Here is a 19,597-nt window from a genome sequence, read left to right as displayed (position 1 = left end):
TGAGAAACGGGCCACCCGCCCCAGGCCAATCAAGGCCTTTTTAAAGTGGGCACTTAAGGGCCTTTGCCTGCCTTCATGGGTATTTTACCCATGGCAAGTGGGCGTCCGGGAGACATGAAAGGCTGCCCAGTGAAAGCTGGCGGCTTCTCAGCACACCGGGCATCGGCTGTGGTGGGGGGGGGTCCCTGACAATCGGGCACAGGTTGCCTGATTGAGGGCCACACCCGTTTCCCCAACTATCCACAGGAACCGAGACACCCCCTTTCCGCACCCCCCCCCCCCCACCCAAACGACCAGCCTTGCCTCGCCAGGCGCGACCGATCTCCCCAGCAAGGCAACCCTTACATACCTTCAGTCGTGGCTCCATGTCCTTGGCTACGATGCAGTGTCAGCAGTGGCCCCACTCCCGGTGGTGTTGCTGGGACTAAGAGCTGCCGGACCTGCTGAGTATTTCCAGCATTTTCTGTTTGTATTTCAGATTTCCAGCATTTGCAGTATTTTGCTTTAGTTCTTGCATCGTTTTGTGTTCGTAAACAAAATATTTCAACTCCCTTTTACAAAAAACTAAATGGATGAAAGAATATTAAAGTTGTTCATAATTTTTTAAATTGTTAAATACCAATGCTTTTCCATTTCATAGTAAATGGTAGGAAAAGATGTATAGAATCTGCATTGATATACCATCTTCCATGTCCTCAGGAGGCCAAAAGCAGTTCACAGTCAATAAATTATTGAAATGTAGTCATTGTTGTTTTGTAGTCAAACTCTGCAGCGAATTTGTGTACAGTAAAATCCTACATGATCCAGTTACTGACAAGGCGATGTATTATCGGTAACTGTGTTCATGTTAGAATTATTTAGTTTTTAATTTGAAAAAGGTAAATTTTATTTGACAGATCTCCATTCTTGGAGTTTTCACAGTTTGCGGGTTATCAACTATATGGCGATGAGGAGGTACCAGCAGGGGGCATCATCACAGGCATTGGAAGAGTATCAGGGTAAGTGTTATATTTGAATTAGCCCTTTTCTTATTTTCCTGTTTTAAAGAGATGTTATGAAAAGATGTTCAAGATACTCTGTTTTAAAAAAGGGGTGGGGGGGGAGGAGAATTGATGTGATAATGAGCCACTGTCCTTATTGTCCAATTCATGATCTCAAACAGCAGCACGATTGTCTTGCTGCATGGAGGTCCAGAAGAGAAGGAGCTGGGACTTTAAAGTGGATAGACAGAGAAGCACGGGGAGATTTTACACCCAGTGGTGGGGTGAAGAAAGAGCAGACTTCCATTCCATTATTCTGGGATAAATTGAAATGCTTAATTCCTACCTACTGATCACTTCTCACTAAGTGAAAAAGACTGGCAAAATTCTGCAAGAAGTAAATATCATTATTAATTCAAATAGCAGAAATAAAGACCTGACAATATCAGCCTGACCCTTTGAGACAGATAACACCTAAACTACAGCTCTGGAAGCAGCCTGCTATGAAATTCAGCCAGAACTGTTGCAATCTGTCTCCAGGGACATCTGGTGTTGATATGTCTGTAATTTACATTGCTGCACCCTCTTCTGGTGCTGTCCTATATAGCCAACTGAAAAGCCACGCAGGAAATTCAGGGTCCGTGTTATTTGCTTGCAGAATAGGGGAAAGTAGTTAGCTCTTAATTTTCCTGTTTAGGGAGCATTTCTGTTGTTTATAACTTGAGAAATGTAAGCCAAAGGGATCATTTATCAGGTTCTACACAGATGCTAAACCCAACAAAATCAGCCCACAGACACTTGTGCTTGACTAGGCTCACAATATCCCACGTTATCCAAGGTTCCCGAAACTTGCCAAACTTATCCTTCTTCCTCACAGGAACATGCTGGTCCTGGATTCTAATCAACTGACATTTGAAAGACTCCCACATGTCAGATGTTGATTTACCCTCAAACAGCCGCCCCCTAATCTAAATTCTTCAGCTCCTGCCTAATATTGTTATAATTAGCCTTCCCCCAATTTAGCACCTTCACCCGAGGACTACTCTTATCCTTATCCACAAGTACCTTAAAACTTATGGAATTATGGTCACTGTTCCCGAAATGCTCCCCTACTGAAACTTAGACCACTAGGCCGGGCTCATTCCCCAATACCAGGTCCAGTACGGCCCCATCCCTAGTTGGACTATCTACATATTGTTTCAAGAAGCCCTCCTGGATGCTCCTTACAAATTCTGCCCCATCCAAGCCCTTAGCACTAAGTGAGTCCCAGTCAATATAGGGGAAGTTAAAATCACCCACCACTGCAACCCTGTTACCTTTACATCTTTCCAAAATCTGTCTACATATCTGCACCTCTACCTCCCGCTGGCTGTTGGAAGGCCTGTAGAAAACCCCCAACATGGTGACTGCACCCTTCCTATTCCTGAGCTCCATCCATATTGCCTCGCTGCACGACCCCTCCGAGGTGTCCTCCCGCAGTACAGCTGTGATATTCTCCTTAACAAGTAATGCAACTCCCCCACCCATTTTACATCCCCCTCTATCCCTCCTGAAGCTTCTAAATCCTGGAACATTTAGCTGCCAATCCTGTCCTTCCCTCAACCAAGTCTCTGTAATAGCAACAATATCATAGTTCCAAGTACTAATCCAAGCTCTAAGTTCATCTGCCTTACCTGTTATACTACTCGCATTGAAACAAATGCACTTCAGACCACCAGTCCCGCTGTGCTCCGCAACATCTCCCTGCCTGGTCTTCCTCTTAGTCTTACTGGCCTTATTTACTAGTTCTCCCTCATTTATTTCACTTGCTGTCCTACTGCTCTGGTTCCCACCCCCCTGCCACACTAGTTTAAACCCTCCTGAGTGACGCTAGCAAACCTCGCAGCCAGGATATTTGTGCCCCTCCAGTTTAGATGCAACCCGTCCTCCTTGTACAGGTCCCATCTGTCCCTGAAGAGATCCCAATGGTCCAGATATCTGAAACCCTCCCTTCTTCACCAGCTGTTCAGCCACGTGTTTACGAAGCGAATACAGCTTCAAACCTTTAATATATCCATTTGCTGCTGTTTTTTCACATCAGCAATGCATTTCTAGAACAGACAGAACTGTAACAATTGGGTTCCACCAGAGGGTGCCAGTGCAGTGCTCAACTGTAATGTTAGTTGTTAGCAGATTTCTTTGTGATTACAGTTGGAACAAAGGATTATTAGCCTAGCGACAATAATCCCACTTATCATTCACACATGAGTGTTTATTATAACACATTTTAATACAGTGACTTCCATTTGTGTTAAATGACATGCACATAAAGCAACTTGGTTCCTAAGTTCTGACTACTTCTGAGAAAGCTCTCTAATGTTAAAACAACACAATCTGGAGTGACCGACTCCTGTCCTCCAGGCCCTCTGTGGCTGCATTGCTCCTGACCCTCCAGAACACTCTGCCTTACTAGGGGCATGGTTCTATTTTTATACTATACCAGCACCTCTGCTTATGTAATAGATATGTAATGTATAGATTGAATGTTTAGTTGAGCTGCATTTTTCGGTGTTTATCCGGCTTATAATCTCTTCAGCCTTTGCCACTGTCCTACAAGCTTTGTTTATGATGTAGTAAGTGCTTAGGCCAGATATTTATTCTGTTCCCTAGACCTAGATGTTTTCATTCTTTACCCTTGAATTTCCAAACTGTTACTCAGAGATAGAGACAAGATTAAGATTTCCCTGTTGTTGTCTGGCGTACCGACCTCTACCTTGCAGAGGCTGAGCGCCAACTTTCAGACACTTCTTCCTATCTCCCCCGGACCATGACCCCACCACAGAACATCAAGCTACTGTCCACAGGACTGTCACTGACCTCATCTCCTCTGGAGATCTTCCCTCTACAGCTTTCAACCTCATAGTCCCGCAACCCCGGACAGCCCGTTTCTACCTTCTTCCTAAAATCCACAAACAGGACTGCCCTGGCAGACCCATCGTTTCAGCCTGTTCCTGCCCCACTGAACTTATTTCCTCCTATCTTGACTCTATCTTTTCTCCGCTCGTCCAGTCTCTTCCCACCGTGACTCTTCTGACGCCCTACGCCATTTTGGCAATTTCCAGTTTCCTGGCTCTAACTGCCATCTCTTCACTGTGGACGTCCAATCTCTCTACACCTCCACCCCCCACCAGCATTGTTTGAGGGCTCTCCGCTTCTTCCTTGAACAGAGGCCCAACCAGTCCCCATCCACCACCATCCTCCTCCGCCTGGCTGAATTTGTTCTCACTTTGAATAACTTCTCCTTCAACTCCACTCACTTCCTTTAGGTAAAAGGTGTTGCCGTGGGTACCCGCATGGGTCCTAGTTATGCCTGTCTTTTAGTGGGATATGTCGAATATTCCTTGTCACAGTTTTACTCGGGCCCTCCCCCCCAACTTTTTTTCCGATACATTGATGACTGTATCTGTGCCATTTCCTGCTCCCGCCCCGAACTGGAAAATGTTATCAACTTTGCTTCCAATTTCCACCCTTCTCTCACCTTTTACATGGTCTATCTCCGACACTTCACTTCCCTTCCTCGACTTCTCTGCCTCCCTCTCTGGGGATAGGCTGTCCGCTAATATTCATTATAAGCCTACCGACTCCCAGAGCTACACTTCTTCATACCCTGCCTTGTGTAAGGACTCCATTCCATTCTCCCAGTTTCTCCGTCTCCGATGCATCTGCTCTGATGATGCAATCTTCCCGCAGCGCTTCTGATGTGTCTGCCTTTCTCCTCAACTGAAGATTCCCCCCCACTGTGGTTGACAGGGCCCATTTCCTGCACTTCTGCCCTCACCCCTTCCCCTCCCTCCCAGAACCGTGACAGGTTTTCCCTTGTCCTAACTTTCCACCCCACCAGCCTCCACATCCAGAGGATCATCTTGCGCCACATCCAGCATGATGCCACCACCAAATGCATCTTGCCCTCCCCTCCCCTGTCAGCATTCCGAAGGGATCGTTCCCTCCACGATACCCTGGTCCACTCCTCCATTACCCCGACACGTCGTCCCTTTCCCACAGCAATTTACCATGCAATCTCAGGAGGTGTAATACCTGCCCTTTTACCTCCTCTTTCCTCACTATCCAAGGCCCCAAACACTCCTTTCAGGTGAAGCAGCGATTTACTTGTACTTCTTTCAATTTAGTATCCTGTATTCGCTGCTCACAATGCGGTCTCCTCCACATTGGGGAGACCAAACGCAGATTGGGTGACTGCTTTGCGGAACACCTCCGCTCAGTCCGATAGCATGACCCCGAGCTTCTTGTTCTTTGCCATTTCAACACTGCCCCCTGCTCTCATGCCAACATTTTTGTCTTTGGCCTGCTCAAGTGTTCCAGTGAACATCAGTGCAAGCTCGAGGAGCAGCACCTGATTTTTCGATTAGGCACTCTGCAGCCTTGTGGACTGAACACTGAGTTTAATAACTTCAGAGCATGACTGGCCTTTTTAAAAATATTTTATTTTTTCATCATGTGCTTGCTTTTCATGTAGTCAGAGCTGCTCATTATTCTGCTATTAACACTCTGTCTGGACTAATGCTTTGTCTTTCACCACTAGCATTAATACACTCTTTGCTTTTGTCCCAGGACAGCTGTGTTATTTAATCTCTTGCCCTCTGCCCTATCAAACACCTTCCCCTTTGTTCTCTCCCCCACCTTCCTCCCCTTCACATGCTTAAAACCTAATTCTTTTCTAACCTTTGATAAAAGCTCACAGACCTGAAACGTTAACTTTGTTTGTTTCTTTCTCCACAGATGTTGCCAGACCTGCTGAGTATCTCCAGCACTTTTTGTTTTTATTTCAGATTTCCCTTTCTCTCTCTCTCATTTGCTCTAGCACTAAAAAATGTTAAAAGAAAGGAATGCTGGACTAGATTTGACTTTTTAGATCACCTTGACATAGTATATTTATGAATGAAAGTAACAGAAACTCTGCATACATACCAGACCACCTCGTAAGTCAGAATGGGACTGAAAACTAATCATCTCCTTTGGACACCTTGCACACAGACAATCCTGAATGTTCCAGTATATTCTTAAAAATGTGTTTTGTAAAAAGAAAAATATGAACATTGGGTATGGTTATACACAGATTGGGAACTACACCTTGTTTGGGGATCTGGATTCTTTGGGTCCATGGAGTACATTAGAGTCAGAAGGATAATCAGAGTGTTGCCTACATGTAAACTAGGGCATTGTTTGGAGGTTGTGTGTTTGTGATACTTTCTGCATTTGGGAGATCATAAGTGTTGCTTTTTGAGTTCTAGGCAGAGTTCATACCTGCTCTGATTGGCAAATGTTTCACCCACATGTTTATTGCGGAAGGGATTGTGCTCTGTTACAGTGGAGAGTATATCTTGTGAGAGTTGAATTAGCCTGTGTGATCCAGGAGGGACTTGTTCTTCAATAGGCAAGCATAGCAGGCATAGGCCTTGGTCTGCAGAGAGTGCGATGTCTTGTCATGCTCTCTGGTTTCTCAATATTGGCTGAAAGTGGGAGTGCAACCAGAATGGTGAGAGTTCCTCCAGCAATCATCCCCTGGGAGGAGTGGAAGATGCAAAGCATTTGTGGCGTGCGGTATGCTCTGCATACCTGATACCTCTGCAGTTCTGATGAAGGGTCACTGACCTGAAACGTTAACTCTGCTTCTCTCTCCACAGATGCTGCCAGACCTGCTGAGTATTTCCAGCATTTCTTGTTTGTGTTTCAGATTCCCAGCATCTGCAGTGTTTTGCTTTTATTATGCTCTGCATATTACCTTGAACTGGCCTTCATGCATCTAAAATGCTAATCTCACTCGACACTGTTTTTATTTTATGCCTACTGCTTTACTAATTTCTGAATATCTTTGTACCAGTCAGTTTTTAAAATTCTGTTACATTCATGGATATGCTTTCAGTGCAATCCCTTATTTGCCTGTATTGAGCGGTGCTGTCTGGTGGATATAATGGGAAAGAAAGCTTAGCATTTCATTGAAATTTTGACAGTGTCCAAATATTTTGCATTTATTTCCAGTGTTATATGATCTTCATTGTTGGTAATGTTCTATGATGTTGAGCATACACTTGGCTGAGCTCTTCAGGTTTCTCGTTTGCACTTTGTTATGCCAGTCTTCCCATCATTTACACTTGCAGTAATTTGATCATTTCTGTTCTCCATACTACCTCACTGAATCTGTCTAATTATGTTTTGGAACGTACAGCACTAAAAGCTAGAAGGGCAGCATGGCATAAAAGCAAGCAGCCATACAACCTGCCCTATTTAGTTTTAGCCTTTTAAATAGTTGGACATTTGGCTCCAATGACAATGTACTATGTATATATTTTTTCTCTTTCCTCACTTAAATCTCTCATGTTTGATTTATTTTCTCCTGTATCTTCTCAGCTGGGCATTGGGCTCCACACTTCCCCATTGCTGTCATCAGCCTGTGATCAGGTGGAGAAGATGCTCTTCTGTGGGAGCTTGTTAAATGATGCCCAAGAGGAAGTGCATATGTAGGGCAAGTTTAAGCTTAGTAACATCTTATCCTGTCAGTAGGTGTGCACAGGTCTGCAGATCTGACCTATCCAGCTAGCCAACCAGAATATGTCAACCAGCCAGAAGTAAAAATCTGATTGTCTCACTGGGTATTCTTAGCCCCAGGTTACAGTTTGACAGTGTTTAAATCCTTAAAATTGAAGTGCACCTCAGATGCACAGTACTTTTTTCATCCTCTCTGACAGCTGGCTAAACATGTTGTTACGACTGAGATAGGAGGAGTGCACTGTCTTTTCTAGTTCCACTTCTCCACAGGTCACAACATTATATTTTAAATGTTTACCCAGTTACTGATGCAGTCAATCATATACTCTACTCTTTATCCCAGAATAAAATACACCAACCAGGTTTCTTGAATAAAAAACAAAATTATCAGTTTATTATAGAACAAAACTTATCCAGTAATGAAGCAAAGCATTAACACAGATTGAAATATGAAAGTTCCCTTTTTAAATACTTTACACACACAGAGGAAAAAAAATAATTTCTCTCTGCAGAGGTCTTTCACAAAGAAAAGACAAAAAAAAATACTTTGGCCAAATACTTGCTAAGTCTTGAAGAAAAAAGATGAAGAAGTATGTCAGTTGTCCCTTTTGGTTGTCAGTTATCTGGGTATACAGAGATGGGTCACTGGGATCTTTTCGGAAGCAGTTCGTTCTGGAGATGTCGAGAAATAGTCTGGTAAACTTTCCAGGAGAAATGTGGCGTTGGGTGTTTCAGTTATCACACTCTGGATTCGCAGGGTTTTTTCAAAGAGTTAGAGAGGAGATGACACACTGGATTTCTCAGGGTCTCTTAGAGAGGTGCAGGAAAGATGAGCTGGGGTTTTTGTTTCAGTAGGCTACAAAACCAACTGCTTTTCAACACTGTCCACACCCCAACTGAATCAAAACAATATCTCAGAAGCGAAACCACCTCCTTACCCTCATAAATCTTGACGTGTCACTTCTCTGTAAATGTCTCCCCCCATGTTGCCATGATTTCTGTTGTTTATTGAGCTTAAGGCATGTGATATCCAGCAAAGGTTGTTTTCAAACAAGACCTCTGTGTCCTTTCAGTAGACTTCCAACAAAAAACAAAGCCCAGCATCATTGAAATATTCAGTCTTCCAAAATGAATACATTTCCACACTTTTAAATATTGAGTACTCAAAAAATCTTTTAACAAAAAATTGAAGGACTTTCATAACAATGTCCAGTGACAGCAGGTGGATTTGAATGCTGGTCAAGACTAGAAGTTAGACTATTATTCTGGTTGAGAGTCCACTGCTATATGGCCATTACTGGTTGTGTATTATTGCTTGAACAGAGTAGTACCATTGCTTTTTATTTAGTCCTGTGAAGAGTTTGTCATTTGTGATTTGAATTCTTGTTCTTCTAAGCAAAACCGAAAATACTGGAAATACTCAGCAGTTCAGGCTGCATCTTTGGAGGCAAAAAAAGAGTTAATGTTTGAGGTCCATGTGACCTTTCATCAGTTCTCCACAGATACGGCCTGACCTGCTGGATATTTCCAGAATTTTCTGTTTCTGTTTTAGATTTCCAGCATCCACAGTGTTTTGTTCTTTTAAGCATGTTTTGTACAAAATAAAATGTGAGCTCAGTTACAAAAATAGAGAAAGCTGAAAACACTTAACTCGTCAGCTCTCTTCACAGATGCTAGGGTTTCAAGTGCAGATCTTCATCAAAACAGATGGAGTTACACCTGAAACATTGACTTGTCTGTTCCTTCAACAGATGCCAACTGATCCACTATTTCCAACATTTTCTGCCCATTTCAGATTTCCAACACATGATGGATTTTGCTTTTCACCTGTATGCTTAGTTGCTTTGTTTGTTTCTGTGATGGAGAGAATGTGGGGTCTAAAGCTCAGCTTAAGGTCAAGCAGAATGGTAAGTTCAGCCTGAGACAGTAGCTGTGAGGGGTATGGAATCACTGGTGAGGGTACAGAGTTTGTAATGCCTGAAAATGATGGGGGTAATTTTGACTTTGGGTGATAGTGTAAAATGGGTAATACAAATTTGGCTGCCCACTATCCATCTCAAGTTCCACTTCCACAGTGGATTGTGGGAGAATAAGGTGCTTGATTGTGTCAAAGGCTGCAGAGAAATCGAAAAGAACAAAGAGGGCTAGTGACTACAATCACAGAGGATGTTATTTGTAACTTTGATTCGTCTTGTTTCAGGAGGAAATCTGATTGGAGAGATTCAGACACGGAGCTATGGGAAAGCTGGGTCTGGATTTGGGAAGTGACAACATGCTAAAGAACTTTAGAGAAAAGAGGGGTTGGAAATGGGATTATAGTTTACAAGGAGAGAGGGGTTGAGTGTGGGTTTCTTGAGGAGATGGATGATGCCAGTGGTTTTGAAAGGAAGGGGACAGTACCAGAGGAGAGGGCACCATTTATAATGTCAGCTAGGGTTGTATCCCAAGGTAAGCTGGTAGGAGTGAGATCAAGGAAATAAGAAGTGTCAGCCTGCTCCTGCCCCACTGAACTTATTTCTTCCTATCTAGACTCTATCTTTTCTCCGCTGGTCCAGTCTCTTCCCACCTACATCCGTGACTCTTCTGACGCCCTACGTCATTTTGACAATTTCCAGTTTCCTGGTCCCAACCGCCGCCTCTTCACTATGGACATCCAATCGCTCTACACCTCCACCCCCCACCAGGATGGTTTGAGGGCTCTCCGCTTCTTCCTGGAATAGAGGCCCAACCTGTCCCTATCCACCACCACCCTTCTCCGCCTGGCTGAACTTGTTCTCACATTGAACAACTTCTCCTTCAACTCCACGCACTTCCTTCAAGTAAAAGGTGTTGCACTGGGTACCCGCATGGGTCCTAGTTATGCCTGTCTTTTTGTGGGATATGTCGAGCATTCTTTGTTCCAGTCCTACTCAGGCCCCCTCCCCCAACTCTTTTTCTGGTACATCGATGACTGTATCGGTGCCGTTTCCTGCTCCCGCCCCGAACTGGAAAACTTTATCAACTTTGCTTCCAATTTCCACCCTTGTCTCACCTTTACATGGTCCATCTCTGACACTTCCCTTCCCTTCCTCGACTTCTCTGTCTCCGTCTCTGGGGATAGGTTGTCTACTAATATCCATTATAAGCCCACCGACTCCCACAGCTACCTCGACTGCACTTCTTCACACCCTACCTCCTGTAAGGACTCCATTCCATTCTCCCAGTTTCTCCGTCTCCGACGCATCTGCTCTGATGATGCTACGTTCCATGACGGTGCTTCTGATATGACCTCCTTTTTCCTCAACCGAGGATTGCCCCCCACTGTGGTTGACAGGGCCCTCAACTGTGTCCGGCCCATTCCCCGCACCTCTACCCTCACTCCTTCCCCTCCCTCCCAGAACCGTGACAGGGTTCCCCTTGTCCTCACTTTTCACCCCACCAGCCTCCATATCCAAAGGATCATCCTCCGCCATTTCCGCCACCTCCAGCGTGATGCCACTACCAGTCGCATCTTCCCCTCCCTTCCCCTGTCAGCATTCTGAAGGGATCGTTTCCTCCGCGACACCCTGGTCCACTCCTCCATTACCCCCACCACCTCGTCCCCGTCCCATGGCACCTTACCCTGCAATCGCAGGAGGTGTAATACCTGCCCATTTACCTCCTCTCTCCTCACTATCCCAGGCCCCAAACACTCCTTTCAGGTGAAGCAGCGATTTACTTGTACTTCTTTCAATGTAGTATACTGTATTCGCTGCTCACAGTGTGGTCTCCTTTACATTGGGGAGACCAAGCGCAGACTGGGTGACCGCTTTGCGGAACATCTCCGCTCAGTCCGCAAGCAGGACCCTGAGCTTCCGGTTGCTTGCCATTTCAACACTCCCCCCTGCTCTCATGCTCACATCTCTCTCCTGGGATTGCTGCAGTGTTCCAGTGAACATCAGCGCAAGCTCGAGGAACAGCATCTCATCTACCGATTAGGCACACTGCAGCCTGCCGGACTGAACATTGAGTTCGATAATTTCAGAGCATGACAGCCCCCCATTTTACTTTCATTTTTATTTTTTTATTTTTTTTTTACATTCTTTTTCACATTTTTTACAATCTTTTTTTTTGCATTTCGTTCATTTCATCTTAGTTTGTTCAGTTTGCTTACCCACTGTTTTTTTTCAGGTTTGCACTTGCTGCTGTTCAATATTCAGTGTATTAACAGCTAATCTGTACTAATGCTTTGTCTTTCAACACACCATTAACATATTGTTTGCCTTTGCTCCGTGACCTTTTGGTCAGCTATGTGGCCTGGTCCAATCTAGACCTCCTTTGTTATCTCTTGCCCCACCCCCACCTCACTTGCTTATAACCTGTGACTTTACTAATATTTGTCAGTTCCGATGAAGGGTCACTGACCCGAAACGTTAACTCTGCTTCTCTTTCCACAGATGCTGCCAGACCTGATGAGTGGTTCTAGCATTTCTTGTCTTTATTTCAGATTTCCAGCATACGCAGTATTTTGCTTTTATTAAACAAGAAGTGGATCTCATGGATGAGATGCGCTTGGAGAGAGTATGGGAAAGTTAGAAAAACTAGGAAAGGTACAGGTTTGGGGCAAAGGCAGGGAAAGACCTGGGAGAAAGACCTATCTTGGCAGGCAAGAGGAAGGGAGGAATGCGGCAGAAGCAGCTGAATGAATTGTTGCAATCTCAGTAACTGAATTCCATGCACTCTTGTTGATAGAGTTGAGGATGAAGGGAGTAGGGGAGAGGGGTTGAACGAGTCAGGTGATAGTGGAGAATATAAGTCTTCTGCTTTGCATTCCAAGCTGATCCTAGAGTGGTGAACAGTTTTGGCAGAGCAGACCCAACAGTACTTGATGTAGTCCAGCCGGATATGACAATGGATGGCTGAGCCAGTTACACACCAGGGGCTAAAGTAGCATAGTGGTTATGTTACTGGACTAGTAATCCAGAGACTGTAACTAATGATCCAGAGACATCAGTATTGTGGGATAACTTTAAGAGCGGACCACCTTAAGAGCTGTAAGTGAAGGTCACTGGAGGAAGTGACGTTGTGCCACATGACCAGGGAGTTGTTGGTGTATCCTGACAGAGTGAGATGCGCTCATGCAGTAACTTTTTGTGTTTGGATATTACTTGTAATCCTGTGAGTCTTACAATAGATCACACACCAAAGGAACAAGTAATATCGCAATGAGTTCAAATCCCACCATGGCAGCTGGGGAATTTTAAATATGATTAAGTAAATACTAGTATCAGTAATCATGACCATGAAACTACTGGATTGTTGGAAAAACCCGTCTGGTTTATTAATGTCTTTTAGGGAAGGAAATCTGACGTCCTTACCCAGTCTGGCCTAAATGTGACTCCAGACCCACTGCAATGCAGTTGAATCTTAACTGCCCTCTGAAATAGCCCAGCAAACTACTTGTTGTATTCAGGAAGGTGGCTCACCACCTTCTCAAGGGCTATTAAGGATGGGCAATAGATGCTGTCCTTGCTAGTGATGCCCACATCCTGTGAATGAATAAAACAAATGCTTCAGTCTCAGTTTCTTGGATTTGACGGAACACAGATTGCGGCCCAACCAGGGAAACTACCTGGATGGGAGAGAGTAATGGTCTTACTGGGAGACAGGCATTAAAGGCACAAGTGATAGAGCGGTTCATGGGTGAATTGAGAGCCAAAGGATTCTTGGTTGGGATTTCAAAGTGCAGCTGTCAGTGACTTCAGGCAGAATTTATTTCAGGGGCAGACACAGAAGGAAGTGGGGTTGGTAGGCAGAATGTGGGTGGTGAAGAATGCAAGGAAGTGGTTGGAGAAGATCTCAAGCAAATGTGAATAAAGAGATGGCATAGTCAATGGGACTTCCACGAATATGGGTGGGTGAGTTTATATGGTGGGAAAGATTTAGGGGGAGTGGAAGGCAGTGAAATCAGAAGAGGGGCAAAGGGAGCCAGGATGAAGATGGAATCATCAAGGATGAGGAATTACTCAGTACAGAGACTGAGGAAGAAATTAGAGGGTTGGTTTTTGGGGGCAATAGATAACAAAGATTTTAAAGGAGATGCAAGGGAGATGGAACAAGATGAAGTGCTTGATGAAGGAGAATATGCCAGAGAAGTAGCAGTAATTTGATGAGAAGGGCCACACCACTAGCACTGTAGCAGCTTGTGTGGGAAAGATGGTGGAAAGTATAATGTGCGGGAAATTTTCGGTAAGGGTCAAGGTATTGCCATCCATGTGTCGAGTTTCCTTCAAAGACATGATGTCTGTGCAGTCATCCATAACAAATTTGTGGATGGCAAATGGCTTTTTACCTGGCAGGGCACAGGGGAATTTGCAGTCAAATTTTCATGAAAATACGAAAATTGGAAGATGTTTTAGTTTTATCATTTGATCTGTTGATAAAGCATACCTCGTTTCTCAGTCTTGCTTTTTTGCTGATTCTTGTCCAGCTTCTCCAACATTGTTCAAAGAGAAAGAACATTTTCTGTTTTTGTTGCTAAATGAATAAAGTAGACTTGTTTAATCTGTGTGCTTTTTTCATTATTAATTCTGAACCATATTCATATTGTTTTCAGGGTTGAATGTTTGATTGTTGCCAACGACGCAACAGTGAAAGGGGGATCATACTACCCAGTCACAGTGAAGAAACACGTACGAGCGCAGGAGATTGCAACACAGAACCACCTGCCCTGCATTTATTTAGGTGAAACTTAATTTTTTTTTCACCTTTATTTAGTTTCTCTTCTGAACTATATTTTATAGAGTTGATGTGCATTTTGATAAATTGCATTTTCTACGAGTTGGTGATGAATATCAGAAGGTAGATTATGGCCCCAAATTATGAAATATTGCTTTTACCAAATGACAGTTGTGCAAGAAAAAACACTACCATTAAGTGAATGTGTTGAGAATTGTCAGAATGTTCCTTTCATTGCAATTTGTTAATTGATTCTTCTTGTAAATTGAGTCTTAGTGCTGCATTCTGTCTTAGTAGTGCAAGTCCACAGTCTAGACTCCAGAAAGTCGAGTACAAAAATCTAGGCTGACACTTCAGTGCTGTACTGAGGGAGAGCTGTACTGTGGAGTTGACATCTTTCTGATGAGACATTAAACTGAGGCCCTGTCTGTTCTCTAATGTGGATATAAACGATCCCATAGCACTATTTCAAAGAAGAGCAGGGGATTTATCCCCAGTGCTTTGTCCAATATTTATCCCTCAATCAACATCACTAAAAACAAATTATCTGGTCATTATCACATTACTGTTTGTGGGATCTTGCTTTGCACAAATTGGCTATTACATTTCCTACATTACAACAGTGTCTACACTTCTGAAATAGAAACAGAAAATGCTGGAAATATTCAGCATGTCTGGCAGCATCTGTGAAAAGAGAAACACAGTTAACGGGGTTGGGGGGGTATTTTTATGCTGGCGATGGGAGTCTCGACATCTCTTGTCTGGAAGGCCCACCGAATCAGGCACTTAAGGGGACAGCGGTGGGCCTTCCATAAGATTTAGGACCCCGTTGCCAGAAGTCCCACCCTTGGAGAGCTGCCAGCCTCTGATTGGCTGGCAACTGCAGCCCCACTGCGGAGATAGTGGCTGCTGCTGGAGGTGACAATCCTGGAGGCTGAAGAGTGTTTGCTGGAGCGAGGCCTCAGATAGGTCAGGGCAGGAGGGGTCTCGTAGGGCAGGGGGGTTGGCAGCAAGGGCAGGGGGGATGTGGGTGCCTTTGAACAAGGGAGAACCCCCCCTCATCCCCTTAGAGCGGGAAGAAGCCTGCACGGTTTTTCCTACTGTGTTCCCCGTGCGGTGACAGGGCCACCCGCCACATGGGTAATGGCGGCTGTGGCAGGAAGAGGCCCTTAATTGGGGGTTAATTGACCAATCACCTCAGTTGGCAGTGGGAAGGCCGTTCACAGGCCTTCCCGCTCCGGACTAAACTTTGGCGGAGGCCTGATGGTGGCAGCAACCACCCCCTGCCATCATCCCACTCAATTTTAGGCTCTCCTCACCTCCAAACCTGCTGTTGAGAGCCTAAAATTCCACCCAATGTTTCAGGTTGATGACCTTTCACCAGTTCATCTGACTTCACCAAAGTTCTCTTGCAGGTGGAAGGATGCCAATCACACTTCTTAAAATAATTCATTGACCGTAAAGTGATTTGAGACATCCTGTGGTTATGAAAGTTGCTGTATAAATGTAAGTCTCTTTTTTTTTCATGGCTTCATTTCAGTGGACTCTGGTGGTGCAAACCTACCTCGGCAAGCAGATGTGTTTCCAGATCGAGACCATTTTGGACGCATCTTTTATAATCAGGCCAATATGTCTGCAATGGGAATTGCACAGGTAAATGTATAATTTTAAATGTATATGCTGTTGTTGTTCCCTTTGGTTAGAAGCTTAAAATACATGAATGTAAGCATTTTGAAGTAATAAAAGATCAGCAATGGAGCTGGATCTACCAGTTAGATCCTGTATTTGAGATGAGCTGGGATCAATGATCCATAGTCTGTGTCTGTTTATTTATCGGCTAGATAAAACTTGAAGATATAACAATCACTACCTTTTTAAAGAATAGCTAACTACTGCAAAAGAAACTATAATTTGAAATATGATTAGCCATATTCCGTGTAAGATAGGAATGTGACAGGTTTTTGCTCTAAGTAGAAAAGTGTTCACGGGAGGCGATGACGTAGTGGTATTGTCACTGGACTAGTAACCCAGAGACCCAGGGTATTGCACTGGGGATATGGGTTCGAATCCCACCACAGCAGAAGATGGAATTTGAAGTCAATTAATATATCTGGAAATTAAACCTAGTCTAATGATGGTCATGAAACCATTGTTGAACCCATCTGGTTAACTAATGCCCTTTAGGGAAGGAAATCTGCTGTCCTTACCTGGTCTGGCCTACATGTGACTCCAGACCCACAGCAATGTGGTTGATACTTGAATGCCCTCTGAATTGGCCGAGCAAGCCACTCAGTTGTATCTAACCACTACAAAGTCAAAAAAGAATGAAACCGGACGGACCACCAGGCATCGACCTAGGCACCGGAAACGACAACGGCAAACCCAGCCCGGACAACCCTGCAAAGTCCTCCTTACTGACATCTAGGTGCTTGTGCCAAGTTGGGAGAGCTGTCCACAGACTAGTCAAGCAACAGCCTGACATAGTCATACTCACGGAATCATACCTTACAGACAATGTCCCAGACATCGCCATCACAATCCCAGGGTATGTCCTGTCTCACCGGCAGGACAGACCCAGCAGAGGTGGCAGCACTGTGGTATACAGTAGGGAGGGAGTTGCCTTGGGAGTCCTCAACATTGACTCTGGACCCCGTGAAGCCTTATGGCATCAGGTCAAACATGGGCAAGGAAACCTCCTGCTCATTACCGCCTGTCTCCCTCCCTCAGCTGATGAATCAGTACTCCTCCATGTTGAACAGCACTTGGAGGAAGCACTGAGGGTGGCGAGGGCTCAAAATATACTCTGGGTGGGGGACTTCAATGTCCATCACCAAGAGTAGCTCGGTAGCACCACTACTGACTGAGCTGGCCAAGTCCTAAAGAACATAGCTGCTAGACTGGGTCTGCGGCAGGTGGTGAGGGAACCAACAAGAGGGAAAAACATACTTGAACTCATCCTCACCAGTCTGCCTGCCGCAGATGCATCTGTCCATGACCGTATTGGTAGGAGTGACCACTGCACAGTCCTTGTGGAGACGAAGTCCTGCCTTCACATTGAGGATACCCTCCATCGTGTTGTGTGGCACTAGCAATGTGCTAAATGGGATAGATTTCGAACAGATCTAGCAATGCAAAATTGGGCATCCATGAGGCGCTGTGGGCCATCAGCAGCAGCAGAATAGTACTCAACCACAATCTGTCACCTCCTGACCCGACATATCCCCCACTCTACCGTTACCATCAAGCCGGGAGAGCAACCCTGGCTCAAGGAAGAGTGCAGGTGGGCATGCCAGGAGCAGCACCACGCATATCTCAAAATCTGGTGAAGCTACAACCCAGGACTACTTGCGTGCCAAACTGTGTAAGCAGCATGCAATAGACAGAGCTATGCATCACATAACCAACAGATCAGATCTAAGCTCTGCAGTCCTGCCACATCCAGTCGTGAATGGTGGACCATTAAACAACTAACTGGAGGAGGTGGCTCCACAAATATCCCCATCCTCAATGATGGGGGAGCCCAGCACATCAGTGTGAAAGATAAGGCTGAAGCATTTGCAAGAATCTTCAGCCAGAAGTGCCGAGTTGATGATCCATCTCGGCCTCTTCCTGAGGTCCCCAGCATCACAAGATGCCAGTTTTCAGCCAATTTGATTGACTCCGCGTGATATCAAGAAACGACTGAAGACACTGGATACTGCAAAGGTTATGGGCCCTGACAACATTTCGGCAGTAGTACTGAAGACCTGTGCTCCTGAACTTGCAGCACCCCTAGCCAAGCCGTTCCAATACAGCTACAACACTGGTATCTACCCGGCAATGTGGAAAATTGCCCAGGTATGTCCAGTACACAAAACGCAGGACAAGTCCAACCCGGCCAATTACCACGCCATCAGTCTACTCTGAATCATCAGTAAAGTGATGGAAGGGGTCGTCGACAGTGCTGTCAAGTGGCACTTGCTTAGCAATAATCTGTTCATTGATGCTCAGTTTGGGTTCCGCCAGGGCCACTCAGCTCCTGACCTCATTACAGCCTTGGTTCAAACATGGACAAAAGAGCTGAACTCGAGATGAGGTGGGAGTGACTGCCCTTGACATCAAGGCAGCATTTGACCGAGTATGGTATCAAGGAGCCCTATCAAAACTGAAGTCAGTGGGAATCGGGGGGGAAACTCTCTGCTGGTTAGAGTCATACCTAGCGCAAAGGAAGATGGTTGTGGTTGTTGGAGGTCTATCATCTGAGCTCCAGGACATCACTGCAGGAGTTCCTCAGGGTAGTGTCCTAGGCCCAACCATCTTCAGCTGCTTCATCAATGACCTTCCTTCAATCATAAGGTTAGAAGTGAGGATGTTCGCTGATGCTTGCACAGTGTTCAGCACCATTCGCGACGCCTCAGATACTGAAGCAGTCCGTGTAGAAATGCAGCTAAACCTGGATGATATCCAGGCTTGGGCTGATAAGTGGGAAGTAACATTCGTGCCACACAAGTGCCAGGCAATGACCATCTCCAACAAGTGAGAATCTAACCATCTCCCTTGACATTCAATGGCATTACCTTCGCTGAATCCCCCACTATCAACATCCTTGGGGTTACCATTGACCAGAAATTGAACTGGAGTAGTCATATAAATACCGTGGCTCTAAGAGCAGGTCAGAGGCTAGGAATCCTGTGGCAAGTAACTCACCTCCTCACTCCCCAAAGCCTGTCCACAAGGCACAAGTCAGGAGTGTGATGGAATACTGTCCACTTGCCTGGATGGGTGCAGCTCCATCAACACTCAAGAAACTCTGCACCATCCAGGACAATGCAACCCGCTTGATTGGCACCCCATCCACAAACATTCACTCCCTCTACCACTGACGCACAGTGGCATGAGTGTGTACCATCTACAAGATGCACTGCAGCAACTAGTGTAGGTAGGGCATATTGTTATTGGATTACTGTAGGGTTAGTATGAATGGGTGGTTGTTGGTCGGCACAGACTAGGTGGGCCGAAGGGCCTGTTTCAGTGCTGCATCTCTAAATAAATAAATAAATGCACCAAGGTTCCTTAAACAGCACCTTCCAAACCCACGAACTCTACCACCTAGAAGGATAAGGGCAGCAAATGGTTGGGAACATCACCACCTGCAAGTTCCCCTCCAGGCCACACACCATCCTGACTTGGAACCATGTCGCCGTTCCTTCACTGTCCCTGGGTCAAAATCCTGGAACTCCCTCCCTAATCGCACTGTGGTTGTAACTGCAGCACATTTAGTGTAGCGGTTCAAGAAGGCAGCTCACCACCACCTTCTTGAGGGCAATTAGGGATGGGCAACAAATGCTGGCCTAGCCTGCGACACCCACATCCCATGAATAAAAGAAACAAACTCCCTA

General features: G+C 45.2%; 1 protein-coding gene across 2 annotated transcripts in view; it reads left to right on the top strand.

Annotated features, from left to right (window-relative positions):
* Positions 1 to 19,597, top strand: part of mccc2 (methylcrotonyl-CoA carboxylase subunit 2) — a 150,977-nt gene that overhangs the window by 36,669 nt on the left and 94,711 nt on the right. Inside the window, exons 4-6 of one of the 2 annotated variants that reach the window (XM_068028821.1) lie at positions 897 to 998; positions 14,098 to 14,225; positions 15,760 to 15,872. In XM_068028821.1, coding sequence (XP_067884922.1) covers positions 897 to 998; positions 14,098 to 14,225; positions 15,760 to 15,872 — 343 coding nt within the window. The remainder of the gene's footprint in view (positions 1 to 896; positions 999 to 14,097; positions 14,226 to 15,759; positions 15,873 to 19,597) is intronic. The other variant, XM_068028822.1, reaches the window with a different exon arrangement.

This window comes from Heterodontus francisci, chromosome 4, assembly GCF_036365525.1.
Source record: "Heterodontus francisci isolate sHetFra1 chromosome 4, sHetFra1.hap1, whole genome shotgun sequence".
Classification (NCBI taxonomy): domain Eukaryota; kingdom Metazoa; phylum Chordata; class Chondrichthyes; order Heterodontiformes; family Heterodontidae; genus Heterodontus; species Heterodontus francisci.
Note: the sequence above shows the minus strand (reverse complement) of the source record. Positions and strands in the feature narration are given on the sequence as shown.